This window comes from Hesperophylax consimilis, chromosome 11 (assembly GCF_061612785.1).
Source record: "Hesperophylax consimilis isolate HC1 chromosome 11, BYU_Hcon_1.0, whole genome shotgun sequence".
Classification (NCBI taxonomy): Eukaryota; Metazoa; Arthropoda; class Insecta; order Trichoptera; family Limnephilidae; genus Hesperophylax; species Hesperophylax consimilis.
The window spans coordinates 14,601,564-14,625,045 of NC_142846.1; the positions used below are offsets into that span (position 1 = coordinate 14,601,564).

Below are 23,482 nucleotides of genomic sequence, written 5' to 3' on the forward strand. Positions count from 1 at the left end.
AATACACATGCTGTTTGATATGTCTGTCTCAGAGAACATTCAGTAATGAAAATATTTGCAAGCCCGGTCGCAAATATTGTGCTTATGTAAATCTTTCAAAGTTTCAACTTGTTTTGAGCTGCATTATATTATTATGGCATCTGATTGTGGTGATGAGTGTAGGCAAACTTTTATGAATACTTTGTCAATGAATTTGTTGTTGTTGTTTTTTTTTTAATTTGAATATAGTATTTCCTACCCAGTAGTGATTTTCAAATTAAAACAATAAATGTTCTGGGTTTGAAAACATATTTATAACTAGTATATAACTGTCAGATTGTAATTAATGAATGGGGGGATAGGTTAGATATAAATTAAAGTCATTTAGGGGTTGGGTTAAATTTTATTTTGATGAGAATTAGATACCATATTATTTGTTATGTTATCAAAAATATTAATTTATAATAGATGTTTTAGATAAATTTTTTGAATTCTGCTACACACTTAGGATGGGTTGTTTCAGAGATTTTGAACAATTCATCAAATTTTAAAGTTAATTTTCAAGTTCTGTGAAGGTTCTATTCACGTTCTGTTATTATTTCAGTTTTGTGAAACAACTGGCCTGAATGATATAATAACATAACTTGAACAGAACTTGAAAATCAACTTTGAAATTTGATAAATTGTTCAAATTCTCTGAAACAACCCATTCTTAATATGCAAAAAATGGTGAACGGGTATGTCATCAAAATGACAATTCACCACACCTACAAAAAGTGATATAAAGTCATGAAAAGTGATGAAACAAAAACTAGGATAAATAGGTTCCATAAGTAACTAATAAACCTAGTTTTTGTTTCATCACTTTTAATGACTCTATATTACTTTTTAAAGGTGTGTTGAATTTTTATTTTGATGAAATATCATGGAACCGCAAAAAATATATAAATACCACTTGGTTTCAACTTAATTACTACAAGAAATAACTGTAAATGTGGTGGGAGATGGTAAAAGATGCATTAAGGTTCAATTTTTTCTCAATCAAACCCAAGTGTTGTTTTTTAAAAAGTCTTTGCGTGCAGCGGAATTCGTCAAGTTTACCATGTTTTATATGACAATGGGATTTCCAGGGATGTTAATAATTTATTTCTTGCATCAATGTGAGCTAAACTGAATGTTTTTCTGCAGAAAATTAATGTGAAAACCTTCTTCCAGCCCAAACTATGGAGGAGCCAGGGTACGAGTTCCAAGCGATGTCCGGAGAATTAGACGATGTTAAAGATCTAATGTCCTTGTTAGGGAACTGTGATTTAGCCATATCGAACGCAGAACAGTTTATGTCACAATTAGGAGATAAATTGTCTATTTTGGATGGGGTAAGAAAACATTTCCATCATTTTCAGTTTCAATATTCTCTGTGTAATGAATCCACTTGTCCCACTTGTGATGATAGTGGAAATTTTAGGGTTCCCGCGGTGAGACTTCAATAAACTCTTTCTTACTATGGCTTTATTAAAAAAGCTCATGGAATAGTCCAAATTCCCCAATTTTCAATGGAACAAGCTACTGTTGAAACATGCACTGCTAGCGTGACCGATAATATAGCTTACAATGGACAATACATGAAGTTTGAAATAAATATGTATATCAAAATTTGGACTAGTTCTATTTTGTTGCAATGTTCAATATAAATTCAATGTGAAAATTTTGGTCTTTTTAGGAAAATATAGAAAGTATGTTGGCATCGGAAGTACAAGTAGAATCACTTATGAACAAATTAGAAGAAGCTATTTCACATGCAGAAACTGTTGAAGCCAGATTAGACAGGTAATAGTTTTGTTTTCATTATAATACATATTACACTATTTGACAGTTGCTTGCAGTGTAATTGTGAACGTAAATCTATATAAAACACAAAAAAAAAAAAATTACAATTTCATTTTTGTTAATAATTCCAGATACGACGAGATGCTCTGTCATATCCGAGATACCATGGACAAGATGGAGGAAAAAAATGGCATGATAGAGACGGCAAACAGAAACAGTCAGAAATTATTACAGCAACTCGAAAGTATTATTGTAAGTTTTTCATATACCAACCAGAAATTTTTCACAGAGAAGTTGATTTGATATTTCCATGTCTTGAAAATCTGATCTGTGCACCGCCTTGGACTCTTGAAAGCACCTTGAACCCATATTTTTATTTATCTTTTTTGTTTTCATTTGTACCCTTTCAATCAAAATTCTATCTTATAGTTTAGCAACTTAACTAGGCAGGCTAATAGCTCTGTGATTCCACCATCCTTTCATTTCTTTAAGTATACACTATATTGTATGCAAGCTTGTTTTTCATATTTATTTGTGTAAGTTGCAGAACCAATCGCTTATGTTTTGGATTTGATGTTTACAGGCCTGGTTAGATGTGACCGGGGCGTCCATGGACATTGTCTTAACCACGGCTGAAGGACGAGAGGCGGCACTGAATGCTGGAAATATCTTGCGCAATGCTCTTACAGTTCCACAACCGCCATTCGTTCAAAGGTACAAACTCAAGTGCAAGGTTATTATTATATATTTCAACCAAAAATATATAACAAAATACCTTCACAACTGAAACTGTTTGAATTGTCATCCTTCAGCCAAAAATAGCAAAATGGTTATTAGGTTTAGGCAGGACAGGTTTGGAAATATTATTAATAAATGTTATCTGATAATTTATTATGAGCGCCTAGTTGTATTGTTGCTTTTATTTCTTTTCTCTCAGAATTTTAATTTTATCCCATATTTTTTCTTCTAATTGCCTTTAGTGTATTACCTATAAAAATAAATGAATATAATGTAATTAAAAAATCTTTCCTATTTGATATTACAGACCAAATAAAACAAAAAAAAAATGATGTCATGATATTAGTTTATTAGAAAATGTTAGAAACTAATGTTGACTGGTCCATAATGTATATGTATGATGAAATTCAAATAGAATCTTTCAAATACTTATACACAATCATATTTCTTGTGAAGGTGCTGGGTCCTGCTTGTTGTTGTCGAGGCTCGAGATGTTTATTCTTCAGAAATGATTTATTTTATTTTACATGTTATGGTTTTACAACCATCAAATCAGTACATGCTCGTGTACATATATTTACGTACATGAGCATGTGTATATAATGTGACCATATAATTATGTACCTCGTAACTTTTTGCTTATTTCATTGTGCTCTTACAAAAATTCTATTGGAGAAATAATTTTCAGACTGGCCTCTACGCAAGAACAATTCCGCAAGGTCACAAAATATAAAGAAAAGTTCACACAGGCGCTGACCCGCCACCTAAACAATCTTCTAATCCACCTGGGCAACGATGCGAGCCAGGAAACCTCCATGCTCGGAGCCGATGGGCTGACATTGCCATCCAGGTTTCACATTCACACCGAACTGATGGAGTATGCGCCCCTGATGCACTGGACCAAATTGATGGATGCCAAGGCGTATAATGCACTCACTAAGGTAAAAACAATACTATTCAAGAAAATAGACAGACTTTGAAGATTGATAGTAATTTGGAGACATGAGATTATTTGTTTATTTTACTCCTCATCTTTCCCAATTTGTCAGAGCAGTATACTATAAGGACGGGTTGTTTCGGAGAATTTGAACAATTCTTCAAATTTCAAAGTTAATTTTCAAGTTCTGTGAAAGATTTTATCAAGTTCTGTTATTATTTCAGTTCTGTCAAGCAACTAGCCTATAATGATATAATAACAGAACTTGAATAAGACTTTAACAGAACCCGTAAATGAACGTTGAAATTTGATGAATTGTTCAAATTCTCCGAAACAACCCGTCCTTAGTCTAAAAACAGCAGTATGTAGGCAATGACGTTGTCTCACAAACTCAAGATAAAATTTTTTTCCAGTGAATTCTTAATTCAAACGTTATTCATGTATGACAAAGATAGACATACAAAGAATGTGTGCGTATGAGCGAAATAAACGATAGCGGATGGCGTTTTCGTATTTACGTTGAATACTACATTCTGCATACACAGGTGTGACTGAGATAAGAAGATACGCTTACTCGCTTACACTATAAGATGAACACGGAATACTGTATGAGACTACCGCTATTAGGTTGTCTTGTTGTTGTGCTATTTATGTGTTGCCATGTTCGCTACCCCTCCTTCTCTAATGGTGCTGAAAATCTTAAGGAAATTTTTATAATAATAATTAAATAATTTGTGTGTATTTATTATAGAAATCTTATTTCTTGGTTTTTCTTAGTGTTTGCCAAGTAATGAAAACATATTCTCATCACACACGAGGGCATTTTAGCACTTTTTAATGCAATATACTTAGAGGAAGCACACAACCGTACGCGACGCGTGGCAGTTTAGTACGTACTACAATTGACTCGCTTTTGGCTTTCCACTTTGGGAATTCTACAGCGCATCTATATATATTGTAATGTCATTGTATGTAGGTATAATTTTGAATGATGTAATGAATAATTTTCAAATTCATAATTAGAATGTTAAAACTATAAAATACCTAGTTTGTTTAGGTACTGAAACTTTTTTTTCTCGGTACCTACTGAAGACTAATTTTAATCTCTAAAGCTCTTTTTAAGTGGCCGGTTATTTCAACAAGGTAGCACACTGCAGCCGGCTGCCGGGCGGTTTTCGCCATAGATATCATATCTTTACAAGTCGGTTATGCATTCGCGCCTACGGACAATGGAAAATTGAATTTTATTTCCAACAATTTAAAAAAAATTATTAGTGCATATCGATACCTCCCAATGCGAAACTGGCTACAAATAAATCTATGTAAGCTTCAAAGGAGATCATATGAAATAGTCTCCGCATTGGTAAAAGTAATTGTTCATCTTTGAATGGAATATTAATTCTTTTGTTACTTCCTATAACAATAGTTATAATTATTTATTATCACATATTTTTTGACAAGTTTATTGATTTTTTAAAATGTCATCGTATCATTTTGATCAAGATTTTATATTTTTGACAACTTCCAACGCAACTTCACTGGTTTGCTTTTGTAGAAGTGATACCCTGAGTATATTGCCATATAAATCAGCACCAACCGGTAAAAACATGCCAAACCGTGTGCAGTGTGCTAGTGCGCTAAGGAAATCTAAGATTGACGTATTGAAAATATCAAAGTCTTGTTTTTTGTCAGGTGTACACATCCTCTCTGAGTAAGCTCTATGATCGAGATATCAAGAACTTCTTTGAGCACGCCCGCCAACTCATTGGGGGATCCACAGCAGGAAATAAAGATAAGAAGAACATTAGAGAAGATGCCTCCAATCATTCCTCCGCATCACATTCCTTTGATGCCATATTGGAAACTGTGAGTAGTTAATCACATTAACCATAATTTGAATATATTTATATAATGTATCCCATAAGCTATGGATCAAACAAACAAAGTGGGGCTAGGGGAGGTCATTTGCAATCTTAACCCTTCAATGTTGTATTGATTTTTGTGTTTTGTTTTAAATACCCAAATAAAATTCATAAAAAAGTGCAGTGTTTTTGAAAAAAAAAATTCTTCTAATTGTGTTGTTAACCTTTCCACATCTGTGGTGTGTATTTACTACACATTGCTTCTAATAACTTTAATAACTCTATAAATATAATAAATTCTGGGTTCAGATTTTAGGTATTCCTCCGTTATACATTTATGCACTGAATTAAAAAATAATATATGACATAGTTTTCAAATTCAATTAAAAATCAGAGTTTTTGAAGTGAAACTTCTTTACGCGCGTCATGCAATTTCGAGGACCGGAGTAAAACCGACTCATGACCGAAACGAAAATGCGGGTACCCCCACCACCGATTAAAGTTCATTTGATCTAGTCAAAGTTTTGAAGTAACATATAAATGCTTCTTAGCTCATCCCGACAACTGGCGTTGGTGGTGTAATGGTCAGCATAGTTGCCTTCCAAGCAGTTGATCCGAGTTCGATTCTCGGCCATCGCACATTATTTTTTTGTTTTTAACGCCTTTTTCATTCAATATCTTATTTTTTAGTAGGTCAGAACATTTTTTAAAAGAAAATAATATTGCAAAATAATAAAAACACTTATCTCACTGTGATAAAACATTACTCCGCTAGAGCGCGCTTTGCGTTATTGTGTTGGATTAAAATTATTATCTAATCCGTATATTATGATAATTGTATTACATTTATTTAATTAATTTATTTATTTTGATAATATGTAATAATTTACAGAAAAAAAAATTAAAACTATCTCCCTCTGATAAAATATCCGTTCGCTAGAGCGCACTACGCGATCTTGTGTGGGATTCTATTTCTGTACATTGTACATTATTTTTAAAAATATATTATATTTTGGGTGTGATGTAGGTAACATTATAAAACATAACAAGCTCTCATATTTTCAGAACCTACATAATATAATCAATTTATGCGGCTTTGCTTACAGTTGGTGCTCAGCGTGGTTGGCTTTCAATCAGTTAAGCGAGGTTCGATTCTCGGCTGTGGCATTTTTGAAGTGAAACCTTGTTGAGGTGGGGGAGCCGCTCACGAACGTTCTCTCTCTTCTCTTCTTTCCTCTCTCTCAGACACCAGCGAACTGCGCCACGCCAAGCATCAGCTGAAACTAGAAGTTTCACTTCTGTCTTGCGTAGGCTTGACACACCCACTTTTTTGTTAAAAATCGGGAACAAATACACCAATACAATCAACCGTGTGATACTAAATACGCGAAGAGTGTGCGAGGAAATGACACGCTATTGCTGTCCCGCTTTAATTCGCTATGCGGAAACATGAGACATCCACACTTCTGCAGTTGTAGTTTTTGATTTAGACCATCGATACCTACGACCGCACAGCTGTGTTTGTGCCGCTAGCCAGTTGGCCGCGAACCGTCGTTAGATGTGGACCCCTCGCACGTTTTTTTAGCATCTGCCGATGGTTTTTTCATGTTTTCAGCAATTAAATTACAATTATTATCACTTTTGATATAAAATATAATAAAAATAATCGATTAGCTATGAATATTCATATTTTTCCGATATTAAATCGCTTATTTTGAGATGTGTATTGACTACACAGCACCGTAACGCGTGTATTTTTTTAGCACAGTAAGGGAAAGGTTAAATGTTGTATCTGTCTAATGAAAGGATTTTTGTATCTATATTAGTATAGTAAATCTAGTTTTTTGTAATAATATTTATTTCTTATAAAATGAACCGCGGAAAGTTGAACCACAATTAAAAAAACTGTTTGAAAAAACTATAATGCGATGTCCTATAATAGTTATCTTTTTCTTTTCAGGTACTCTCTCAACTTGAGCCTGTTTGTCTCAGCGAACAACAATTCTGTGTAGCATTTTTCCAGCTTGATGGACCTAAGGTAATATTTGGCTACTTCATTCCAATCATAAAAAGTGTTCAAGTTAATGAGGGATGTAATCGAAACGTTGAACTAATCTAAAGGTGTTTCAAATTCAACTGCCTCCCTTGTTCCTAAAAAAAATAATATTTCCAGGTTTTCAATGTCATTGACCGATTTTATGTCCCTGAAAATTATCATTTTATGTAATCTAATTAGAAATCAATTATTTAAAAGAATTAATTTATATTAATATTGAAATATTATTTATTTACACCCGTTTAAAAGGCTTTTACATATTCATTTACATAGTTTAAACAATATACAATATATTATATATGATTCTGATGCAAGTCCAAATGCCCCTTATAAAGAGAGTACTACACAATAGAGCATACTTAAGGCAGAAAGTCTCCTGGCTGTACTTTAGTGGGGCCCAGACTAGGATAGTTTACTTGCACTTATCACACAGATGTTCATAAGATCACAGGCACTTCTGAAGATTCATCATCTCCCGGCAAACGATGCTACTTGAGATGACTAAGAATTCCACACAGATTAATTGAACAACCTCACAAGGTCGTTACAGGGCTATATGTCATTGACAACTCCACGGCGATTACGTCGAACTGAACAACCGAACGAGGTCGTTACAGATCTAAGGTCTATTTAAACTGAATGCGGGTGTCGAATGCTTCAAAAGTGGAAATTTGATGATAATATTTCAAATCCTTGCTCTGTCGTTGGTGCAGATCAAATCAAACCCATTGTGAACCAATAGCATAGATCGGCCATCACGAAACAACACTCATAAAATATGCAGTTGGTAAGTATGCATGTATGTATATTGAATGAAATTGAACCACTCAAGCGATTGTTGGCATATTACAGCAAGTTTTAAGAAAAACGTTTTGAGCGATCACTTGTCATAATGTGCCAAATTTATGGAATCTAAAATATGCAAGAAACGGCGAAATCTAGGTGGATTGGCCTTAAACCGCAAAGCAGTTCATATGTTTCTTATTAATATTTTGAGAAATAAGGTAAATGTATATACATATCCGCGGTCCTGAAGAACAATGTCGGATGTGCAAATTTGTAGTTTTGCAGTAGAGCTGTTTAAAGTTAAGTTTCTGAATTTTAACTGTTTTTGAGATCAAAAAATATAGTGTTGTTATGTACTGGACGGGAGTCCGCACAAGACTGTAGATTTGGGCGCCGGTTCCAAACCGTGTCTTCAACCGATGAAAATGCTCCTTTACGGCCGATGATGATGATAGTAGTACAAATTATGAGCAATCTGCCTCCCGCACCCGGTGCTCGGTGATTGTTGGGCACTGGGTGTGCTTTCGTCTCTGCTCGCTTCTGGCGTTGGCGGTTTTCCCGAGTAGGGCCGGCTGGTCTCGATGAGGTAACGCCAGAAGGTTTGGAGCAGAAGACTTGGCGAGGTGAGGCAGTTGATGGGCAGGAGTCACTTGTTGATAATAAAACGCTTGTTTTGGTGGTAAAGATGAACTGATTTTTATTTTTTATGTTGCTGCTTATATGCAATAAGCTTGACTCGCAGCCGACATTGGGCTGTGAGTCAAAAAGTTGTGGGGGATCCTATCCGCGCCAGTAATGCGTTTATGTATATGCCCCGGCAAAATGTCGCATATTCATTTTGCCGGTGCTATAGCCGAAGGCAGACGCTTAAATTTGCGAGTTTGTAAAGATTTTGCAGGCTCGCCTGAATAACAATTACATAGTTTAATTACATAGCAGTTATAAGAATGTGTATCTTAACAACTAGATTTTTAGTTTGCCAAGATACGACAGAAAATAAGAAAAGTTTGTAAATAAAAGTGTTAAAATGATCTTGAAGCAGTCAAATTTGTAAATATGGTTATGTTAGCATTTTTCTCAGGTCCCCCGTAACATAGCGCTCAGAAAGAGAAAAGATTCACTATGCTACGAGGTTCCTGGATTTTTGTACAGGCAAAAAAGGTAAAATTAATTGTACAAAAATGGTTATAAAAATATGTTAAAAACAGCATTTTTAATATCTCGTCAGTGGTAGCACATAGCAAATAGTGTTTATTTAACTACCGCCGAGGAGATGTACAAGTAAAATATAGACATTTGCAACATTTAATAAATTGATATTTCTTAGTAAATTGTACATAGTAAAAATTTGATCATCGTTCCGCTCGGCAGAGGTAGGCGCGCAATGCGGTATCGATGCCTTTCGGAGTCAAAGTTTTCAGGCCGGTTTGGCCGAAAACGGGAACAAAATGACCAGTGGCGGGGAGTGATGATTTCGCCAGTGGCGTGGGGTAGGCACATTTTATAAATGAAACATATTTTGATGAAAATAAATAATGTGGCCAACGACGTCCGTTACATGTTTGATATTTTGCATTAACCCCTGTTATTTAATTGGAGAAATATATTATCAAAAACAGTAAAACTGCAGAAACTAAACTTTAAACAGCTCCAATGCAAAACTACAAATTTGCACATCTGACATTGTTCTTTGGGACCATCAATATGTACAATCAATCGCTTGAGTGGTTAATTGATTATTTTCAGAATCGATAATTTATCTAAATGATGAATAATATGTACAGCGCCCTTGAGGTGATTTTGCACAAAAACGGCGCTATACAAGTCATCCAATTATTATTTTATTATTATTAATGGATTATTTGATTACGATCATCACCATACGAATACGAATACGCACACACGAATTAATTTATCTTTTAATTGTATCGCAGATACATTTATGCTGTAAATGGTAACCAGATAAAACAGAACAGTAACAAAATAATTGGTTAGATAAAGTTAGGTTAGGTTAGGTATTGTTATGGTAGGTAGGTATTGTATGGTTATTTGTTGTTTGTTATTTTTCTTCTGTTCTGTTTTATCATGGAACAACTGACAATATAAATAATGTGTTAACTGTCTCCAGAGTGGCCAGCAGTCGATGGACGGTTCCTTCACGGCTGACACGTCAGCCGTTAGCCTGGCGGTTTCTCCCTCCAGCGACGACCTCAGCGGCCGCGACCTCTCTCCGGGGTCGGCAGAGCTCTCGGCCGACCTGGCCAGGTCGCGCCAGGAGAAGACCTTCAGCGAGGACGTCCGCAAGGTCATGGCCGAGCTGTTTCCAAGCCTGGAGCAAGAGCTGGCCGCATTCATTGCACATTATGAGCGAGTTGATACCTAGTTAGTTTGATTACTTTATTCTTCATTGTGCATTATAAACGAGTCCGATACCTAGTTAGTTTGATTACTTTATTCTTCATTGTGCATTATAAACGAGTCCGATACCTAGTTAGTTTGATTACTTTATTCTTCATTGTGCATTATAAACGAGTCCGATACATAGTTTGTTTGATTATACTCTTTTATAGGTTTGATTATAGTTTATACAACATAATATGTAGTTAGTTTGGTTATTTTATTCTTCATTGCGCATTATGAACATTTTGATACCTAGTTAGTTAATTTTTTTATTCTTCATTGTGCTTTATAAACAAGTCCTATACTTAGTTTTTTTTAATTTTTTTTTTTATTTATTCACATTTAAACCCGCTAAACTACTTATGTAGTTTGTCAGCAGGGACATAGAGACAACATTTATACATTCATAAGATACAATTTGAACGGTACATAATTACATAAATTGGTTACATTGCAGAAAAGTTTAAATAGCAGCATAAAAGCCTTATATAATAAGCAAGTAAAAATAAATGTATGAACAAATTAGTATTATCAACATAAAACATAAAAGCCTTATAAAATAAGCAAGTAAAAATAAATGTATGAACAAATTAGTATTATCAACAAGTACATCAATAGTTTCATAAATAGAGGTAGGTAGTCAGGTATTACAAAATAATTGTTTTTCCATTTTCTAAGAATATGAATTCCATTTCAGGGGCATCAGTATAGATCATTATTATCCAATAACCATTTCCTTAGATTATATTTAACATTAGCAGTATACATGTTATTATTTTTAATTGTCATTGGTAATAAGTTAAACATTTTGGGTACTATATAGTTTAAAGTTCTTTCACCATATTTATTAGTACATTTCGGAACTACCAGTCCTTCATTTTGAGTGAATCTTGTGTTATGTTTATGGCAAACTCTTTCCCTATACAATGAATCAGACAATATAACATGTTGACTTACAATATTATAAAACAATAATCCTACAGACAGGTAAAATATTCAGAGACTTGTATATTAATTTAATGTTACTTCTGTGTTGATTGTCATATTTATGGATTAACAATAGTTATAGATAATAGATTAACAATAATTAATAGTAATAGTTAGTTTGGTTATTTTATTCATAATGGCATACAATTATGGATTAGTTCATACAATATAATATGTAGTTAGTTTGGTTATTTTATTCTTTATTATGCATTATGAATGGGTTCATACAGTTAGTTTGGTTGTTTTAATAATTATGCTTTGACGACTTCCATTGTTAAGATCCTCGACTGTTCGGGGGTCGCTGGTTCGAACCCGGCATGCGCAAGTAAATTTAATATATTTTGTTCTTTCACATAATTGCCAAAGTTACCTCTAAAATCATGGTAAATCTTTTTAAATAAAAATTATTTTAAATTCAGTTTAGTTAGGTTATTTAGACTTCAATAACCCACTTGCTTGCTTCCTCTTAATTCTGCTTCCGCGATTGTCACAAATGTGATCCACCAGCGACTATCCCTGTATGTTGATGTTGTATATTGTAATCCATGGAATTTTACTTAAACACTTACATTGGGTCTAAACCTGCTGTGTGGTGGGATAGATTGGGTTTCACTGTAATGACAAGTTTTATTTAGGTTGTCTTATTCCACAGTGGCTGCATGCAGACTCTGGTTGTGGTAGGCACCCACGTACTGGCGGCCAGGGATGCGGGCAGCCTGCTGTCCGTGTCGCTGGGCTCTTGCCTGGTGCAGGCCAAGAGGGCCTGCGACGCCGCCCTGAAGAGGAGGCTCACCGCGCTGTCCGAGCCGTGCAAGGCCGCCATCAAGAGGCACAAGTGCGGTATACTGCCTTTTGTGGAGACTTTTGAGGTTAGAATTATTTATTGTTGGCAAATCTGTGATTTTTGGTTAATATTATTTTTATTTGGTTTATTTTTTTTTTATTTTTGTCAGGGCAATTATAAACATGTGATATCTTGAGATTTTCATGGCCAGAAGTATTAGTTGTGATTTTTGTTTGGCTCATTAGGCCACTTTGCGATTCCTCCTTCTTTAGTCAATGTTTTGAACAGTGTTACAGCGTTGTAACGCTGTCTAAAACGTTGGCTATAGAAAAAGGAAGCGCAACACGGCATAGTACCCCAAAAATAAACAAATATTTCTGGCCATGAAAATCTCAAGAAATCAAATCAAAAGTTATAATGTTTATAATTGCCCTGACAAAGAATGTTAACAAAATAAACCTTGGGTTATGTCACTATTTTTTTTTAATCTTTAGCAATCACTCCATTCAAAAGAGTCATTGATGTAGTTTCGAAGTGTGACAAAGTGAACCGCCCTCTCAGATAAAATCCTGGGTTCGTCACTGTTTTACTGTGTACTTAAAATGTTATTTGTATATTTGTAACTCAATGTTGATAAATGTAAAGTTTTGTCCTTTTACAGAGCCAATAAACCTATTCAGTTTGAGTATAAACTAAATGGTGCTTGTCTATCAACTGTCACATCCATCAAGGACCTTGGGGTCACTCTTGATTGCAATCTCTCTTTTCGAAATCATATAAATAACATCGTAAATAAATCACTTAAGCTACTCGGGTTCATTCATAGAATTACCTCAGACTTTAAACATATAAGAACACTTAAAACTCTATATTGTTCGTTGGTTCGTCCTCACCTTGAATATGCCAGTGTCATTTGGTCTCCTTTCTATGCTGTCCACATTAGTCACATCGAATCTGTCCAACATCGCTTCCTACGGCGAATTGCTTGGAGGTTAGGACTTGAAAGAGGCGATTACTCATATGAGGAAATTGAACAGACTTTAAACCTATCTTCATTAGAAAAACGTAGAAAAGACTCCGATCTAATTTGCATATTTAAAATAATCAACAGTATAACCGACTCACCTGAACTGCTACAACTCATTCAATTCAACACCCCATCCCGTAGACTCCGAAATAATGAATTGTTGTTCCTCAATCACCATTCAACTAACTATGGGTACCATTCTTCTTTGTCTAGAATGTCGAGACTTGTAAACTCAAGTCAGAGCATTGAATTTTTTGGTGTAAGTCTAAATGACTTCCAAAAAGCGATACGTAATGTGTAATTTTTCACAACTTAATCGTTATTGATGCTATGACTTGTAGTTATTTTCTATATGAACATTTTCTATTTTACATTGTCTTTGCCCTTCACATTCATGTACTCTCCATTCACTGTCATCTATGTTTTCTTATTCGTGTCAATATTATGGTTTTAATGGACATATTGTCCGTAAATTAATAAATAAATAAATAAATATTGATTGAATATTTTTCTTGCAGGAATTTTGCAGAACAGCCGAGAGTATATTTAGCAAGTCTAACAGGAGAGCAGATCTAGACAAGTGGTACTTGCAGCTGGTCACAGCCATGAGTCAGGCCATTCAGAGGCAAGAGCACCCCCGGACCCCTCATCAAGTCATTAAAATGGGTACATAATTACATTACACTAACCTGATCTCCGCGGCTGTCGCATATGTGATCCATCGGCAGCCATCCCCTTACGCGGGTTGCATGTGTGTTCCGTGAAGTTTCATTACACCATTATTAGAAAGGTGCCGGGTCATGTAATATTTTGCGTTGAAATAGGTTAAAATGTTGTAAAGGTTAAGACAGTCTTTGCAAATTTTCTTGTGAAAATTGTGAAAATATCGAAATTGATCCATAAAATGAACAAGAAATCAGTATTCGCTGTTATCATCACTGATGCTTCAACATGTGTTGTTTTGAATGTGTGTGTTTCGAAATCGAAGTATTCGAAGTCCCGGTGTGGCAAGACGATTTAGTTTTTTTTTCATACAAGTCTACAAATTTATTGATAGATTGATAAAATTTTGCGCACTTGACCTTCAAAACAAGACAAAGGTCTCCGTCACAATGTATTTTGTAAAGTACTGTATTTTATTTTGCAAAGATCAAGCACAAATATTTTATTATTTTACAATCATTTTCTGAAGAAGTTAATTTGTTACATTATACAATAAAACCATAACCGAAAATGGGTTCGTAAGTAGTAGATTTTGAACTAAAGCAGTTTTTATTTGCCTCAATCTTATTTTTTTTCTGGGCTTCTAAAAAGACTACTCAATTATTTCAAAGGCCCAGATGTGTTCTATTAGGTGCAATATTTAATTGAACATTTAAAATATTTCTAATTGATCAAATTTTCAAACCAAAAACACATGATTTGGCATTACATTTTGCTTTGCATTAAAGCAAAATTGTGATACTTCTTAAAGAAATGTTGCACGCTTGACATTCAAAATAAGAGAAAAATTACTATCTGTATCTGATTTCTGAAAACTCTGCATAAAGCCCGGCAATGCTGGAGACTTTAATAATAATGTGTTTATTCCGGAATGTGGGGAGGTTTGTGCAATCCCACAAATCCCATAAAATGTATACAATAACAGTATTAATATCATAATAATGTACAACAAGTTACTAGTAAATAAAAACTAGCCGCCGCGGTTTGAAAACTTCAAAGGTTCTTTTAGAAAATAACAGAGGGCGCCACTTCCATTTACAACAATCCTAAACTATACATTCATTAAGATTATAATAACATCCCATAAAGCATAAAGTAGGACAAAATAAAAAAACTCACATCATCGCTGCATGTTATAATTCGTCACTTATTTTCATACAAATTTGTTGAGCGTTTTGAAACCAACATTCATTATTGCTTGCTGAATTTTGGGCCCTCCTATAAATATTTTAGGCCCGGCTATAAACACCTCCTCTGCCGCTGTCCCACCTCCTCCATCCAGTTTCTATGTCCAAGGATTTATTTGCAAGTGATTATCTCAAAAGAGACTACGGCATCCCTAATTTGGGGAATGTGACAGGGATAGTGGTGGTTTGGAATTTTGAACACGGCCAAACTATTTGGGGAATGTGACAGGGATAGTGGTGGTTTGGAATTTTGAACACGGCCAAACTATTTGGGGAATGTGACAGGGATAGTGGTGGTTTGGAATTTTGAACACGGCCAAACTATTTGGGGAATGTGACAGGGATAGTGGTGGTTTGGAATTTTGAACACGGCCAAACTATTTGGGGAATGTGACAGGGATAGTGGTGGTTTGGAATTTTGAACACGGCCAAACTATTTGGGGAATGTGACAGGGATAGTGGTGGTTTGGAATTTTGAACACGGCCAAACTATTTGGGGAATGTGACAGGGATAGTGGTGGTTTGGAATTTTGAACACGGCCAAACTATTTCAAGCATTGTTTCCTATTCGATTTGCCTCATCACCGTCTAGCCATTGTTGTTTAGGTCTCCCATCACTCCTTCAACCTGCAGGCTTATTATATAGAAATGTATTTGGTAGTAGACTTCCATCCATTAATTTCTTTACGTAAATCAAATATATTCTTATTGTGTATTCTAGAAAACTTTCACCATTTATACTCACTGCTCTGTCAGTTGAAGATTCCAGCTCTAGATGGATTGAGGAAGGAAGCAAAAGTTAAATACACAGAGGCCCTGAAGGCTTATGTCACTTATTACTTTGGGAGGCCACTTGAAAAGCTTAATGTAAGTGTGGAATTCATTTGTGTAATGAGTCTATCAAACAAGGAATAATATTACATACAAGCGCAGACCTGAGATATTTATAATTGTAACATTTATATTTGCGTGTTAGCTGAAAAGCGCAGACCTTTGAAAAATCATGAAATCTGACTTCACTTGTCAAATCAAATCAAGTTTTGTGTTAAAAGGCCGCGCAGCCGTTACTCTTAATAAGTAAAAAAAAATTAAATACATGTATATTATTTGTTTCAGCTTTTCTTTGAAGGTGTGGAGAGCAGAGTAAGTCAAGGAGTGAACAAATCCGAAATATCTTATCAGATGGCATTTAGTAAGCAGGAGCTTAGGAAGGTAATTGCTCTCTATCCTCACAGGGAAGTCAAGAAAGGGCTAGACAGTCTGTACAAGAAGGTGGAGAAGCATCTGTGCGAGGAGGAGAATCTATTACAGGTTGGCTTCCTATTTGTTGTAGACCTGACACGATCACTCATTTCCTTGTCAAATATTAGTTGTAGACCTGTCACAACCAATTATAATCATTGTTAAATATTTATTGTAGACCTGTCACAACCAATTATATTCCTTGTTAAATATTTGTTTTAGACCTATCATGACCAATAAGTTTGATGGTTTCTTAATTTTCAGGTGGTGTGGAGGGCCATGCAAGAAGAGTTCATAACGCAGTACAAATACCTGGAGGAGCACATTCAGCAGTGCTACCCAGGATCCATGATCGCACTGGACTTCACCATCAAAGATATCCTCGAGACATTCTCTGAGATTGCACGCTCCCACTAGCCCAAATGACTGAGGAAACCATTTCAAAAGTTTATTGAATCGTACTGTGGTCACTTGTATATACCTACTTAGATAATTTGTTGTTTTACACAGAATACATAATAATTGGATAGAGATTTTATATTATATTTGTCTAAATGTAGCCCTCTGTTCATGAAAAAATAAATTTTTAAATCAACAACTACCCCACCTCACCATTCGTCTTTTCCCACCCATCGAAATGACATCAGTTCATTTTTAAAAACCCCTCCGTATTGTAAAATAAATAAGTTGCTTTATCCAATTGCTATAATTCTATGTTTTTTAAATCTGCAAGCATTTGCTAGATACATATTATGTTTGTTACACATATTATACATATTTGGTTATTCTATTTGAAAATAATAATTTCTTAAATGGCTAAAAGTGTAATTATGTGGGTTGAGTTGTTTTAACACTTGTGCACATGTAAGTCAATTTTATGAAATAATTATCAGCCCATCTTTTTATCATAATATTGTCACTTTAAAACCTCACTTAAAATATTACGAGGTTAATCCCAAAAGTTAAGTCTCCCATTTTTAAAGTGACAATATTACGATAAAAAAAGAGACTTTTTCAGCCCATGTCTCTTTAAAACCTCAGTTAAAATATTACGAGGTTAATTCCGAAAGAAAGTGTCCCAATTTTTAGTAATACATACAAAGAAATATTTATTTTTTAATAATTTTTACTTATTTTAAAGCTTAAACATTTTTTTACATAATCATTGTTTTGTTCAATGCATTTTTGAAAGCGCTGTGGTAGTTTTTGTATACCAGCTCGCTGCCTTGTCATTGGGGAAGCTGTTGAACCTCGTCTTTCACCTTGTCAGCGTGGGTGAAGCGGGTTTGTGGTCTTCTGTGAGCATTCGAAGAACCCATCTTGCGCACACCTTCCGATGTTGCAAATTTTCTGTAAAAATTTTATGAACACTGCTACGGGAAACCTCAGGAATCCAAATGCAGAGATCATCCAAAGTGATCTGCTGATCTTCATGCATGGTTTGCTCAACCCTTGTCGGAAAATAAAGGTCTCCCGCTTCTTTCTCCGTTGTAAATTTTAGTATGACCAGCTGCAAACTCCCTACACCACTTACGACCGTTTTTGACATTGTGCATGTTTCCGTCAACTGACGATGAATTTCAATTGGTTTTTACATCTTTTGTGTTCAAAAACCAAATAACTGCGTGAACTTTGCACTTGACAGAACATACGAACATACCGCGGGAGCTCCATTACAAACGCCTGCCAAGCCAAGGCTGAGTTTTCCAGTGAGATGCACGTAGGCTTATTTGGGAGCAGGGGAAGCAACAAATACAACAGTGATTCCAACAGCTGCATAAAAACTTTGCACAAAGCTTTGAAGACTTTTCTTTTGGTATTATACTCGTACATACACATGGTTTATTTAAAAAAAATAACAATGGGATTCACTGAAATTAGATTTGAAAGCTTGGCAAGTTTGCAAATGCATTATGTTATTTACATATTTGGTTTTCTTTTGTTATCACATCTATTTGTTAATTATTATCAGCAAGCTGCTACATATGTAAAATACTATTTTTTATAGAACACTCAATGTAATATACATAGCTTATCAAAAATACTAATTTCGGTTATCTATGTTGTGAGTTAGTCCTATGTGAAATCTGGTTCAGTGAACTCAAATTAACTTTTTAATTTAACCTCTCAGACAAAGACTTTTATCTACTATGTGTTCCTTTGAGAACTGTCAAAACGTGATAATTTTTGTGTTATTTACGAGTTTTGCTAAAAGCTTCATAACTCACGTTTTGGGAAACGTAGCCTCATTCTAAAAAATGTTTTGGAAAGATTATGAAATCAACTGTCGCATTGTGTTGTAATACGTAAATATTTGCGTTTCTAAATATACATTTTAAAAATGTAAAAATCGCTTACAATTATTTCAAAGCTTTGAAAAATGTACTTTTTTCTGAGTATCATAAAGAAATAATACTTTATATATTGAAGAAATATAATTAGAAACTATTAGTCATCTCAAAATATTAACCGTTCAAACTAAAATATTTTTAATAAATTATTTAGAAACGCAATAAATTATGAACGAACAAGATGACAGATTCAATCGGCTTAGATAATGCAACTCTACGTTCCATAGATATTCTTGAATACAGACGCGTAGCATTCATTATCGATACTCTGTTTTTTAAATCATGGCAATCCGTATACTAGTGATGGAAATAAATCAATTTTTGTAAAATCTCGCGCGTTTACGTGAAAAGACGTTCTAATGTCTTGACCGCTATTATCATATTTACGTCTTTTGACGTTCTAATGTTCCGAGTGGTTAAGTGTCATTTTCAAAATCGAAACTGATTTCTTAAGAATTCAAACTATTCTGTAATTTATCACGAGTATGTGCTAGTTATGTATTGAAGTCTCAGATTGACAATATTTTGCAAACAAAAGTGATTCTCAAAATGTATAATATGTATAAACAAACATAATATATTATATTAATTTATTTCTTATCAACTAAGATGGCTGTTGCAAGTACGGCTTTAATTAGAGTTACAATGTCGAATATGATTTCGTTACCTTTTATTAGATTTATCTATCACAAAAATATTCCATTTAGGTGCTAATAAAAAGCCTCCATAACTTTACTGTTAAGTAATTTTATTTGTACATGTTGATATGTACGACAAAATGTTTTCAAAACATGTAAACTTTTGTGTATGCATACACAAATGATTTTGTTTTCCATTGGCCTTGTAAAGCCAAAACATTGTGTATGCATACACGCATGTGTACAGCCACGCCACAATGTTTCATGGCTGAGCGAATATTTTATTCATTGTTTAAGCAAATAATGTCACAGGGCTTTATGCAATTTTTTTTATGATCATGCAGAATTTTTTAACTCTCAAAATATTTAGGTAGTTAACTCTCAAAGTTTAGCTTAAATATTATGTACATCTGCTAAACATGTGAAGGCTTGGCACAATCCGTGATGAATGGCACATTTTGGGCTTAGTGCACTTGAACATGGAACATTGAAATGTAGAATTATGATGAAACTGACAATATGAGGTGTTATTTTGGATAGCCCGCTATTTCGGTAGATGTTACTTTTGAAGCTGTCATTTTTTGACATTTAACAAGTAGAAACTACGCCATTAATAAAAATGGAACGATACACGCTTCAACAATGCATTGAAATTATTAAAATTCACTTGAGTGAATCAAATGCAAATCATCTTGAGTGATGAGGCCCATTTCCACCTCGGTGGCTTCGTCAACAAGCAAAATTGTAGCATCTGGGGCTCGGAAAACCCAAGAGTTATTGTTGAAAAGCCTCTTTATTCTCAATTTGTGACTGTTTGGTGCGGTTTATGGTCCGGCGGAGTCACTGGACCTTACTTTTTTGAAAATGAGGCTGGAGCAACAGTTACAGTGAATTGATCGCTATCGAGAGATGATTAATGATTTTTTATGGCCGGAATTGGATGGTATTGATCTGGACAATGTTTACTTTCAACAAGACGGCGCTATGTGCCACACAAGCAACGAAATCATTGATCTTTTACCATTGAATATCAAAATAACACCTCTTATTGGAAAACCCTATATATATTTATGATTATTTGTGTCGTTCACCATTATTTGTTCAACTTCTCCAAATAATGCTATTATTTTTCCCTGATGCACTTCAAATAGTTGCTTAACCCCCAGGCCTCTGGCATATTGACCGTATTATTTCTTAAAGAAGCTGTCAAAAAGTCGGAGAATTTTTGCATATTTCCGCTTCGTAATAAAATCCAAATAAATGTAATATTTCAGAAAGAATCCAAAAAATTAAAAATTGTTTTTGTAAGGTGAAATTTTACTATTAGAAATATACATATAATTTAAGAAATATAAAAATGTTAATCAAGTTTTAAAAATGGCTCACCTTAGTTTTTTCATCTAAACTCAACTAAAATTACTGATAATGAAGAAAAAAAAACACATATTTTACCAGAAAAATGTATTATAAATATTACTGCCACTTTACTTTTTTGTCGTTTCATATAAAAATAATTAGTAAAAAATTCACAAATATCATAACTTTTTTTTCAAAATGCGGTTGAAACCTTTGCTGTCGTAGAGGTATACATTTTAATTCTTCTGTGGTGAACTTCTGGATTTGAATATAAAGCTTGGGGTTTTCTTTTTCTAAAACTGTTTATTTCATATTTCTCACCATGACAGTAAGGGAGATACAACAATTTCTATGAGACCATAATATAAGCTTTTCCAAAAAGTTTGTTTGCAGAACTGAACAAATCAGCCTGTTGGGTTAACATTTTTTTACAGTAACATTGTGGAAATCACAATTTTTCATCAGGCGTGGAGTATGTATAAAGTATTTAAAAAGGCAAGTTTGTTTGTTGCCGGAATATAAGCAAATACCAGTTTACGCTCCAATTCTGAGGATTAATGCTAAACAGTGACGCACCCAGGATTGTGTCTTGTTGGGGGCCAAGTTAAAATAATGAAAAACAATAACAGTCACAAACATAAAACATGTGTTCTTTCGTGCGTGAGAACAAGCCGATTTCAAAAAATAAGGATTCATAATTAGGGACCTGAATGTTTAGAGTTTTTTTTTTAATACCAACACCAACTTCTTTCATTTTTTTCATGAAAAATCTCGATATATCTCGCATAATTTTTTAGACATAATTTGATTTTGAATAACAAGCTTAATTTTTTACAATAAAATTACCCGTGAAAAACATTAGTACAGAAGAAAATTCTTTTATCCTCCCAAGGCGCAGTCCATTTTAGAAAATTTTCCACTGAGAACTGCAGTCCAATTACTGGTGATACACATTAAGTTATACAAAATTCGATAATCGTTGGAAAAAGATTGTTCATAAATGACAGAATAACTCCCATAATGTGCAGTGCTTGAGCCAGTATCCACTTAATCTAATTAAAACCACTGCAAGCATAAAATGCTGCATTTCTTCTCCGGGGTGCGCCACTGAAGCTGAACCTGCAGTATTAAAATAAAATAAAAATGGTTTTATAATGTTTCATATACAGGGCTAACTTCGGGGGGGTGATTCTAAATGATAGTACAAGCGCACTTTACTCCTATACACCCTGTATTATTGAATTTCCAGTGTTAATTATGAATTAATTCATATATAATACCGCAAGTTCTCCAGAATGAATATGCCATTACGCTTTGTTATGTTTCACATTATTCCCTTGACAGAACCCGTTGTCTTTAGGTATTCCTCAGGTGTTGTTGGTGCCTTATTCTCATTGTCGCATTTACCATCAATTCTTCATTCTTACATAAAAAAGTTTTTATCAGTGCTCAAGAATAATTTTGTAATTTAAAAATTAATCAAACATGTCAATAATATTGTTGGATTGAAAATGTTATATTTATGTATTATAGTGCCTTTGAATAATATGATCAATCTGTTTTTTTTATCACTTCCCATAAAAATTATACAAAACTAACTAACCAGTACGCCGTGTCCCGCAGGGGTAGGTAGAGATATAGACTGCCGCATAAATCTGCATCGGCACACACTCCTGCTTCATTTACATTCATATATCATCTCATACATACTCTTCTGTTATTCTGACTCTTGGCGTGACCTGACCCAAGTATTTGATTCGCTTGATCTTGTCATGATTTCCTCAGATGTCCCCGACTTCTATCATTGACTTCCACATCATGTGTTTTTATTTTTTCATTCATCTGCTTTACTTGCCATCTAAGCGTACCTTTCATAATCTTAAAAATTTATAATAACCTTAGATTAAAATAATACACCTCAAGGATGTTGCAAAGCATATCATCTGTGTAAGTTCATGAACCAATAATTTCAAAATACGTTTTTTTTGCACTTTCAGCGCAACAGCACATGCTGCATTGATTGGTGCTTTCAAATATTGAAATTGGCCAATAGACTGCTTGCACTTGCTTAAATTCTTTACCTCTCATGAACCATTCACAGTACATAAGCAAGCAAGAGCATGTATATATCCCAAGATAGGACATTTTTACAAATGGATCTTCTGCAGTATTGGAATTACACCTACGATATTCTTCTCCGAGAAAAGGTTTTAAATTGCCAATACTGCGAATGAACCATCCACAATACTTAAGCAAGCAAGAGCATGTATATCCGTATTTAGTTTTTCGTCCCTCCTGGACATTTTTACAAATGGATCTTCTGCAGTATTGGAACTACACCTACGATATTCTTCTCCGAGAAAAGGTTTTAAATTGCCAATACTGCGAATGAACCATCCACAATACTTAAGCAAGCAAGAGCATGTATATCCGTAGATAGTTTTTTGTCCCTCCTGGACATTTTTACAAATGGATCTTCTGCAGTATTGGAACTACACCTACGATATTCTTCTCCAAGAAAAGGTTTTAACCTTTTCACCGCGATCAAATGTACCGAAAATTACACTCGTACGCGGTACTCACTTTGAAAATCAAAACCTAC

At 34.3% G+C, this 23,482-nt stretch overlaps 1 protein-coding gene across 1 annotated transcript in view; it reads left to right on the forward strand.

Moving 5' to 3' along the window:
• The window catches only part of Sec3 (exocyst complex component Sec3), a 35,968-nt gene extending 13,552 nt beyond the window's left edge, over positions 1–22,416 (forward strand). Inside the window, exons 3-15 of the mRNA XM_089637334.1 lie at positions 1,195–1,355; positions 1,700–1,806; positions 1,938–2,058; positions 2,390–2,520; positions 3,233–3,485; positions 5,174–5,347; positions 7,304–7,381; positions 10,314–10,567; positions 12,225–12,441; positions 13,902–14,049; positions 16,015–16,160; positions 16,410–16,604; positions 16,800–22,416. Of these exons, the coding sequence (XP_089493460.1) occupies positions 1,195–1,355; positions 1,700–1,806; positions 1,938–2,058; positions 2,390–2,520; positions 3,233–3,485; positions 5,174–5,347; positions 7,304–7,381; positions 10,314–10,567; positions 12,225–12,441; positions 13,902–14,049; positions 16,015–16,160; positions 16,410–16,604; positions 16,800–16,952 (2,138 nt within the window). The 3' untranslated portion in view covers positions 16,953–22,416. The remainder of the gene's footprint in view (positions 1–1,194; positions 1,356–1,699; positions 1,807–1,937; positions 2,059–2,389; positions 2,521–3,232; positions 3,486–5,173; positions 5,348–7,303; positions 7,382–10,313; positions 10,568–12,224; positions 12,442–13,901; positions 14,050–16,014; positions 16,161–16,409; positions 16,605–16,799) is intronic.
• Positions 22,417–23,482: the final 1,066 nt, after the last annotated feature.